The following is a 10,769-nucleotide window of genomic DNA, read 5'->3' as shown; positions in this document are numbered from 1 at the left end:
GCCGGACAATTTTTGGGTGCTTGAAACGAACCAGATTCCGGAGCTAAGAGGCGGCTCCGCTGCGGTGTGAACAGGAAAATCCGGTGCTTTTCAACCTCCAGCTCCGAACCGGCCCTGAAACACCGTTGGTGTGAATGAGGTAATAGTAGACTAGTCCTCTGAAGAACGGATTAACCTGTTGGGGCTGTTGTGCGTTGTAAGAGGGCCACAATATCGGTTATAAGTAACCTATGGTTATAACAGAACCCGCTGAAATCGTACTTTATTACAGGTTTTACAGCCTCAATGAAATCATACTTCAAAGTTAAGCAATATAATAACTTATCTGTATATCATAACAACACAAACTTTTGCAAGGAAAACCCTGGATCATCTGCAAATCTTATGTTGATCTTTTAAAGAACAACATAAATATATAAGGAAAACATGTAGGCTAATAAACATATTTTAAAAAGAAATTGTAAACTATTATTAATAAAAAAAACTATTCATCGCAGTGGGGTCTGTGACTATAACTTTGAGAATGAATGTTATGTGTTGTTGTTGAGGGCTTTTGCAAACCTGAACCGACTACACTATTTTATTTGTCTACTTAATTACTTGTTAATGTGTTGATTCCACCCAGTCGAGCTACGCCGTGCAGGAAAAGTAGCAATCCTTTCTAAACCAATCATACCGGGGTTCTGACCGGACCGACCAATGAAGATAGAGGAAACGTGTAGCCCCGCCCCTCACGATAGGTAGGTAGGTTGCACTGTGCAGAAAGTCACCTCGTCGGTCAGACAGAAGCTAGCGGCGCTAACATGCTCACAGTGTTTCCGAGGGAAGGTCGACAGTAGGACAGCATCATCCATTCATATCCTTCAAGCTTCCTGCTATCAATTTACTGGACACCATCCTCCAAGTAAACAAAGGAACACTTTTATTTGAAAAAGTCTGTGGCTTTTAGAAAGATCCTTAGCTTCCTCACCTCTTTAGCGAGCTAGCTTCTGTCAGTTTCCCAATACAGTCATGGCTGCACTGAGAGCCTCCTATCACCGGATTTTGGACAAGATCGAGCACACTCTGCCCGCAAAACTGAGACCCCTGTACAACCACCCAGCAGGTAATGTAGAGTTTATTATCCGGCTATTTGGTTAGAGGACTGGGTCTGTGTTTGTGGGGATATGTGATTGTATGTACGCATCTCCATAATCCTTCATCAGCTCTGCTTGTACCTGATGTTAGACTGTATTGAGGTCATTGTTTTGATGGGAGAGCAGCTCAGTCTGTGAACAACAGCTGGGTTTATGACAGGAACAGTATGAAGTTTATTGTGGTATTAAGTTGTGTATTTCGGAGGTACCACAACAAAGTATAATGGATCTTATGTAAGGGTGCTAATACATGTTGGAAGGGCTTTTAGGATTATATATTGTGCCAAACAACAGATGCAGTGTACACATATCACTTATTTTAAACGTTATGATAACAGTGTTTCTACTTTTGTACATTTAAAATATAACTAGGTAAATTCCGTGTTCAAGAGGCTACATTTCTTAATTTAACCCCATATTTTATTTTTTCTTATTTAATTTAAACGTTGCTTTGAGTTATCTTTATTTAAATGTTATGGTTGATTGGAGTGAGCCACCAAAAACAGGAAGAAATAAACCATTTTAAATGTTAAAAAAATATACAAAAATCTACTTACATTTTAGCCACTTGCATGTTATTGTCATCAGAATAACTAAAGTAGATGACCCAAAACATTGACAATCACTGTTTATAGTCTCGTCTCATGATGATGAAAGTAATTATTAAACAGTTGAATCTTATCTTATGTTCATACTAAAGATATCCTTAACTATAACTGGGCTGCAGCTTCCAATTATTAAAATAAGATTAGAGCCTTTATTGAGCCCTAGAGGGAACAAGTGGTTTCGCAGCAGCAGAGTATGCATTAATAGAATAAGCAAATCAATAACCTAGTTATGTGTAACCCTGGTACACAAAACTAAAAAAGACTAAACGATACAAAAGCGATTGAATACAAAATAAAATGTACAAAATACAAGAAATCACAGTTTATAGCATATTATAAAATGATATAGTATCAATCTGTGTACAGGCTTTCTTCGGTCCAGAGCACTATAACACATGAACTACCAGAGAGAAGAGCAGCTAATATTCACATTTAAAAAGCTGAATGAAATTATTATTGCTTGATTAGATTTCTTTGTATTGTAAAAATGTTTACCAAATAAATCACTGGCTTAATACACTTATTGTTCTACATCTAATCATGATACTGCGTGATAGTTTCATTATATAACGTTGCACATTGAAGGAACAGTTTAAAAAGTTATAATACAGAAACCCTGTAATAATCCTTGAAGCTTGTCGACTAGGTCAAACTTAACACAGTAAAAACACCTCTCAGTATAATGCAAAACAATTAAACCGCACCACAAACAGTCACTCTGCCCTTTATCAGCCTGAACCAAACACTATAACCTTCATGGAAGTGGGATTCGTTGCATTAGACTTCATTATGTTTGGATAGGAATATATAACAAGTGTTGCACTTGCACACACATTCAGATCTGTTAAACCTGACCTTAACTACAGAGATTAAGAAATCAGTCTGTGCGTCACAGGGACAGACTGCTCTCTGTTGGGTCTGTGAGGCTGCTGCAGAACTCGTTTTCAGAGCAGGTATGGGGGCGGCGACCGAACCCCCCCCCCCCCCCCCCCCCCTCTGTGATGATTTACAGACACAAGTTGTCTAACTTTGTGTTTAGCCTGCAGCATGAATATGAGGGCAGATCATGGCAGAGTCCAGACCTGCAGCTCTTTATGGTCCTGTGAATTTGGCCTTTCATAAGTTCATTTCGTTTATGTGAGTCCCACACAGATGGTTACCGGTAGTTTAAAAAAAAAAAAAAACTAATATTATAAGTAGTGATATCACAAGTTTGGAAACCTGGTAGGAGGATAACTACACTAGGGAGGAAGTGTCCCTTAACTCTTACTATATTATTTGTACATCAACGCTTTTTACATACATGACCTTCCATATTTCATATTGTTTATTAATATGTCCTGGTATTGTATGGTATCCACCTGATACGATATGTTGTTGTATTGCAATGTGTTGCTGTCCTAAAGCCAATATTGCATTAGGTTTATTGCTGTGTTGAATATCGGGTTTGTTTGGAATTGCTTATTGTTGTAAAGCAAAATATAGAGACCTAGTTCAGGTGGTTCCAAAAACAATGCCATGGTGTATCTGACACTCGGGCTTGACCCCAAACTCCAGGAGAAAGTTGAACTGTGAAATCCCACCAAATAATTCAACATCCACTGTGGCCCAAATGTCACGTTTCCATCTTGCTTTGTTTGTATTTCAGGTCCAAAGACAGTGTTTTTCTGGGCTCCAGTGTTTAAATGGGTAAGTGCATTAATCACAAGTTATATTTGTCAATCAGTTCAAACCATGCGTTATGTTTTGGTACTTGAATACTTTCAGGGTCTGAAGATGATCTTATAAAGTCAACCGTTCAGAAGGAAATCCTCATACGTTTCTGCTGCAGACATGTGTGTTTCTGCTCTCCTGTGCTGCTATTTATATCCCAACTCAATTAGGGTCAAGCACCAAACACGCCATCATTGTGTAATATATAGTCTTATCAAACTAGGGATGTCCCGATCACCTTTTTTTGCTCCCGATCCGATTCCGATCATTTGATTTTGACAATCTGCCGATAGCGATTTTTCCCGATCCGATTTGTATGCAATGCATTAAGAGAGAAAAAGGTAACAGATAGCGGCTGGTCATCCAACGCGATGAGTTCAGCTATCTAGTTATTTGTTTGGCCTTTTCACTGTTCTGGGGCAGTTTCTCTTCCCTTTTAAAAGTCTCTGAAAGTGTCGGTTGTTTCAGTGCCGTTACCTGAGTGGCCGCTGTGTACTCGTCGTGTTGTTGTTGGTGTTTGTTTCTCAGGTGGCGTATTAGATTGGTCGTGTTGAACGTAGCTCTGTTCTTTCCACCACGCGGAACCTCTGCCTTGCAAACATCGCATCTGGCTGTTACACTGCCTTCGCTTTCAATTTCATAATACTTCAAAACTCCTGACATTTTCTCTGTCCCGACTCCCGAGTCACCAGCTGAACGTAGCCTCTCGTTAGCTTACTGCTACTATTAGACACTGCGCCCACTCTGTTGCCAGATTTCAGAGGAATAAACAACCAGGTCTGAAAACAAGCCCAAAGAAAGCAACACATACATGATGTTGTGTAATTTGAAACCAAAACTAAGTCCTCAGGATGACTTTAAGACGTGAACAAGGTCATTTTTGTTTTGTAACATTACATTTAAAAAAAAAATATTTTATAAAAAAAATCCCGATCCCCGATTTTTTTCTCCCGATTCCGATCTTTTGAAAATCACGTGATCAGCTCCGATCCCCGATCACGTGATCGGATCGGGACATCTCTATATCAAATACAAATGATATGTTAACATACAGTGAATACATACAACATGTTCTCTTTCCTCTGCAGGGTCTGGTTGGAGCTGGTCTGGCTGATATGAGTCGGCCAGCAGACAAACTCAGTCTCTCGCAGTCTGGTGTGCTGACGGCCACAGGTAACAATACATCGATTTTATTATGAACTACACATGGAGACATAACCATTAAGCCTCTTCGTGTGCGATGTCTCAGTGTGCAACATCCATTGTTTAAAAAAGAGATAGTGTCACCCAGGGAAAAGTAACAGAAAAGGTAGCAGCATGAAATCAGCATTTCAAGATTCAAATTAATTTAATCTGTCCTGTTTTTATATTCTAAGTAAAGTATATACCGTACTTTTGGGACTATAAAGGGCACCTGCATATAAGCCGCAGCAGCTAAATTGTCCGTCTGTCTTGCTCTCGTTCTGTCTCTCGGTTCCACTTTTACTTTGGCGCGCTACCTGTCTCACTCTTTTCCGGCCTCCAGCTTTTCCTGCTGGAGCCCGCCGCTTAAAGGTGGCGGGCGCGGACCGGTCATAGAGCCCATAGAGTTAAAGGTGGTTAATATTACCTGTGAAATCCATAGATTTAGGAGGTTCCCTAGTGGCCGTTAGCTGTACAAAATTAATGGGGGAAAAAGTCGCGGCTTATAGTCCGAAAAGTACGGTACCTTACAGACAACATGGTCCTGGTAATGTGTACGTTAATTTAAAGTCAATCATATAAATCCGTTTTTCGAATACGAGCTGTGAATTCTGTCATTTATCAAAAGGATCAGTTCAGTGTTCAGAGAATGTGATAATCTGTGCTAAAGGTTGTCTGATGCTTCTGCTGTTGCAACGTGTCTCTTTAAACAACTCTTATCTGTCACTGTTTTGCCAACACACAGACCGTTTGCATCAGTGGTGTGCATAACCTTCACTCCCCTGTCCCTCCACCAGGCCTGATCTGGTCCAGATACTCGCTGGTGATCACCCCGAAGAACTGGAACCTGTTTTGTGTCAACTTCTTCCTCGGTGCCGCAGGATCCTCCCAGCTCTACCGGATCTGGAGGTTTGTGTTGTTGTGCTTAATTTAAAGTGACCTTATCTCGGGTAATACCAATCTAATGATCAATACGTGATAAGCGCACAGTAGCACTAGTGGTAAATTAATTCCTTGCCTATTGCTGATTATAAAACATGGCCACAAGTTAATGTGTAGGTGCACTGCAGCTGATTCAGTAGTAAAGGTATAACATACACTAGCTGTCATGTGTGCTTTGTTTCTACGTCAACAATGAACTGAACTCCTGAGGGGAAATGAGAAGAAACATTTTCCATAAAGAGCATAAATCATGTTGAATGCTGGCTATGACATCATTACCTCAAACCAAATGAAAAGTCCTGGAGAGCAATGCACAAGCCAAAGATAAAACATTGAATATAAAATAAAGACTATAATATTAATCCTAAAGAGGAGATATGCTAATTTTTAGGTTCATATTTGTATTTTGCACCTGTACTGTGACATGTCTCCATGCTTTAATGTTCAAAAAGCTCTTTTTTTTTCTCACTGCCTGTGCTGCAGCACCTTTTTTCACCCTCTGTCTGAAACCAGAGCCCAGTCTGCTCTGATTGGTTAGCTGGCCGTCTCTGTTGTGATTGGTCAACCGCTTAGAGACGTCCCTCTCCTTAGCCTATAATGTGTTGGAGCGCTAGCCAATAGAAGCGCAAGTGTTACATAGTGATTTCACTATGTTACTAAAGTAAACAAAGGAGTCCAATGGAGGTGTCTCAGGCAGAGAGAAACTCCGTCTGGAGGAACACAGGGATTGTAGCTTTTGCAGACCATTGACATGCACAGAAACCTATAAACCAACTAGGGCTGTGCAATTAATCGTAATTTAATCGCAAATACGATTTTGGCCTGCCACAATTACGAAAACAACATCATCGAAATTGAAAGATTATTTTGCTTTGCGAGGTTGTGACAGTGCACTACAACATATTTGATCTAATTTATTTTAGTCTAATTTGTATTTATTCATCATATTTATATATGTTTAGTAGCTTGTGGAAGTGTGCTCCAAATTATTTGTTGATCTTGATTATTTTGATATTATTTATTTAAATGTATCATTTATTTAATTTATTTTTGCATTGGTTTTTCAGTTGAATTATACGTTCAGGGTAATCAACAGTTAAAGAGATACTGTTCAAATTATTATTTGTTTTAAAGTTCAATAAATGGATGTTATCAAAGTCAATGAATAATCGTGATATCAATTATTGACCAAAATAATCGTGACTATGATTTTTGCCATAATCGAGCAGCCCTACAACAAACTACAGGAAAGGGAGAACCCCCAAAAGCTTTTATTATTACTTGTAATGATATTGTAGCTGACTGTAATGACACAATCCACCATTGTCTGTGGCTAAACTCGAGCAACCATGTGACCTATGAGCCCAAAGTCTGTGATGTTTAACTGTCACACTAACACGGATACAGGCACCGTGAGTTGCTATGGAAACAGAATGCTGAGAGAAGCGGTTTTCAACGGTTCTCTCGCTTAGTTTTTAGCTGGTTAACAAACTTTATTTTCTCACAACTTCTACTTTATGTCATTTGTTTCCTCATAGGTTCAACCAGGATAAGAAGGCAGAGGATAAGAAGGCAGAGGAGGAAAAGGCGCAAGAGGCCCTCGAGGCTCCGGAGTCCTGAGAGCTTCATCCTGATGCCACGCTGCGCTTCCTTCAGGGGACTGAAGCGAAGACTTCACTCCCCTCCATCATCTCCACGTCGTCCCGTGTTAACACCCTGCCACAACCCTCCTTATACCACATGACGCCTGTCCTCCCTGTTGGAAATGTGCACTTTTCCTCAAGTTTCAAATTTCCTCAGGTTATAAAAAAACAAACAAGACAAGAATTTTTTTGTTTAAACTGTAGTCAACACACACTCAATAAATGTGGTCATTAACGCACAAGTTACCCAATTGTTAAACAACTTATGATTGTACATTCTTGAATTTAAGTTCATGCTTTATGTCTCGTGCACCACTTGGGAAGTTTTTGCATTTTTAACATCATTTTTTTACGAGTAGCAATCAGTACCTCATGCATTCATTTCCCCAAAAATGGAACTCTTAGGGTTTGTGTTGAACGTAGTTTAAAGGGATGTGTTCTCCAAATGAAATTAAGGATTCATCACAGTAACCTCTCCATTTACTTATTTATAATTAGATTTCAGTTGTTGCATCCGTACCTCAGTGATTATTAGGTCAATTTTGATTACCATGTAATGATTCCTTCCATTTTAATGGCTTTTAATCTGTGTGAGCAAATCATTATTTATTAATCACTTGATGAAAACAAATATCTCTAGCTGTATAGAGAGATTGCTGTTATTTTCTGATTATTTATCAGGACTGCTTGAACCAATGCCACATATTTAACCTGTGCAACTTTTTATTGATTGTTACAGAGTCGACGAGCACCACTGAAATGCTAACGGCTCTTTATTATCAGAACAAGATGTTATATATATTTTTTTTAACTATAGTGTTTTATTTGACACGTTTCTACTATAGTTAAAATTATACATTTTAATCCCCTGAATATTTGAGCAATAACTGGTGTCATCACTTTAAAATATGTCTATCTGCTGACTGTTTGAACAAATGGCACTTTGACGGTCGGTCATACTGTGTCCTTCTAATAAAGCCTCTTTAACACCTGCCGTACTCACATCTCGTACATATTGTGACTGAAGCCAAAGTGGGAAGAGCTTTACAGATTAGTTGATCTAAAGGTCAACCTAGCACATGGAAGTTAATGTAATGTACAGGTAAGGCGAGCAGACCCGGCGTCATGGGCGGGCCCCAGCCGGGCCGCCAATCCAGGATTTGGGCCTTGTTTCACTGAAATAGCCTCAAAATCACAAACTGCCATTAAGAGTCAGTTTCTAACCAAATCTACTCACACAAAGTACTACATTTTCTAGTTTTCAGCTTTTATACTCAAATTGTATCTTTCAGTAACTTGAGGTATCAGGGCTGAATACCACATTTTTATTGTTTTATTATTATGTTTATTGTTATTTGTAGGGCTTTGTCCTAATATTTATTTTTGTATTAGTTTAATATAATTTTTTTATTTTGCTAGGAAATTCTGAATGAAAGGCTGCGCGCAAGTCTGGTTTTTCGCTGGGTTGAGTCGTGTGGGTTTTTGAGTGAGATGCGGCACAGCAGCCTGTCAGTTAGTTTACTCTTGCAAGTGGTGTTTTATGGAGTGATAAAAAGAGATATCCAAAATCCCTTCGGTAAAAGCCTTAGATACTAATATGACTACAAAATGAAATGAGAATTTTGAACCTGGCTTTATCCAAAGTTAAGATTTCGGTTCCTGAAATGTGTTAAAATAGGCACATATTTAATGAGATAATGGATCATTTGCATATTTAAACATGTTATTTCAGAAAACTTGTAATACAACAAACAATTGCCTTATTGTAAGTAATTAACTGGAGAAATGTCTAGCTGATGTCTTTAAGTTTACCCTATTCACCTGGGGTGTCTAGTGAACATGTCTTCATTAGAGATGCAGCTATGAATCTTTTAATTATTGATAAATCTGCTTACTTTCATGATTATCAATTGTTTGTCTTTAAAAGAAAAACTAAGGGCCATCGCAGTTTCTGAAGGCAAGTGGATAGTGGTAGTTTTAAAATATCAGTCAAACAAAAATATTCTAATCTATAGTATATCGTGTTTAAATAATTGTGAATAGTTTTTCTAAAATTGTACCCATTAAAGGTGGGTCGATACATTTGAGAAACCGGCTCGAGATCGCTAGAATTTGAAAATACACAACCGGAGAAAATCTGCCACTTCCTTATAGAGCCCCTCCTCCAACACACACGAACGCGCACATGACCAATGAGGGCACGAGATAAGTTTGTGCCCCGATGGAAGGCTGACAGGCAGTTAGGCCTTTTGTACTTTTTACAGTATTACGGCTTCTACAGATGAAATTTTTTTATGGATTTGTTGTCAAAGCACTGAAGATATTCATTGCTATCGGGATGTTAAGAGCATTCCATGGAATATAACAAAAAGTGTATCTCGACCCGGTTTCTGAAATTTACCTACCCCACCTTTAAAATGAATCATTTGATTATCTCGTGGCCACCATTTTTAAATCTCACAAACCCACTTACATATAATTGATAGAAAACCTCCATAAACTATGTTTTGTTAAAAGTATAGGCAAATCTTAAATGTCACTTTTATCTTTTTGGTTGACTTTCATTTCATTTCATTTCAAACCTTTATTTATCCAGGTGAATCCCATTGAGATCATTGATCTCTTTTTCAAGGGAGACCCGGGCCCTTTCTCATTTCTCGAACTCCCCTCCTCGACTCCTATCCTCGATACTTAGTCCCGCCCACAGGAGATGCGAGCGGAGGAGCCGAGGAGGGGAAGCAGCAGGCAGTTAGAGAAATGAGAACTCCTCTCCTCTGAGCGGTCATTTTAAAGAGACGTCCATTAATGATGACAGGAGGCACAGCAGCACCGAGCAGCCCTCTGTCTGATGGACAGATGTGTTCATTATGACTTATATATTTACTTTGATTCATTCACAGTGCGGTATAATGAGACAATAACAGGCTACAGATGCAGACACGCACACACACATATATATGTATATATTTATATAAATATATACAATTTCAGAATCAAACAGAGCACTCATAATAACGTAACACTATCAGAGACTGGATATATCCCCCCCCCTCTCCCCTCTGGTCGCTACAATGAGGGAAATAAATTACGGGCCAAAAGTTGTATTTACAAGTATTAAAAGTAAGCAGAGGACACCAAACCAACTGAGACCTGTCTGTCCGCTGCATCTATGCACACACTGTACCACACACACCTACACCACACACACAGCTCCTAAAACAGGCTTCAGCCGTTGTGTATTTTATTGTGAAGCACTAAATGGTTTTAGAAAAATATCGACTCTTTGTTTGTAGATATCTACTAAACTAAAGCAAATAAAAAGAGTAGGCCTGTTATATATATGAGTGATATATATTATACACACTGCTCTGCTTTCTGCACGGACCTCACAGCTGTTCTCACTGTAAACATCGTGTCGCGATGAAAGCAGTTAATAAAATAATATCCAGGGGATGCATGCAGAGCTGTCATTGGCTGAGATAAGTCCGGCCGTGCGTCACGACTCTTTGAAACATCCCTGTTGCCGGAAATGCATCCATGAAGGA

General features: G+C 39.1%; 1 protein-coding gene across 1 annotated transcript; it reads left to right on the top strand.

Annotated features, from left to right (window-relative positions):
- Positions 1–753: 753 nt before the first annotated feature.
- On the top strand, positions 754–8,218 carry mpc2b (mitochondrial pyruvate carrier 2b). Its single transcript, XM_034110341.2, has 5 exons — positions 754–1,105; positions 3,393–3,433; positions 4,546–4,630; positions 5,437–5,548; positions 7,120–8,218. Exons 1-5 carry the CDS (start codon positions 1,012–1,014, stop codon positions 7,199–7,201), a joined length of 414 nt encoding a protein of 137 aa, XP_033966232.1. The 5' UTR covers positions 754–1,011; the 3' UTR covers positions 7,202–8,218.
- Positions 8,219–10,769: the final 2,551 nt, after the last annotated feature.

The sequence above is a fragment of the Pseudochaenichthys georgianus genome, chromosome 21, assembly GCF_902827115.2.
Source record: "Pseudochaenichthys georgianus chromosome 21, fPseGeo1.2, whole genome shotgun sequence".
NCBI lineage: Eukaryota > Metazoa > Chordata > Actinopteri > Perciformes > Channichthyidae > Pseudochaenichthys > Pseudochaenichthys georgianus.
Note: the sequence above shows the minus strand (reverse complement) of the source record. Positions and strands in the feature narration are given on the sequence as shown.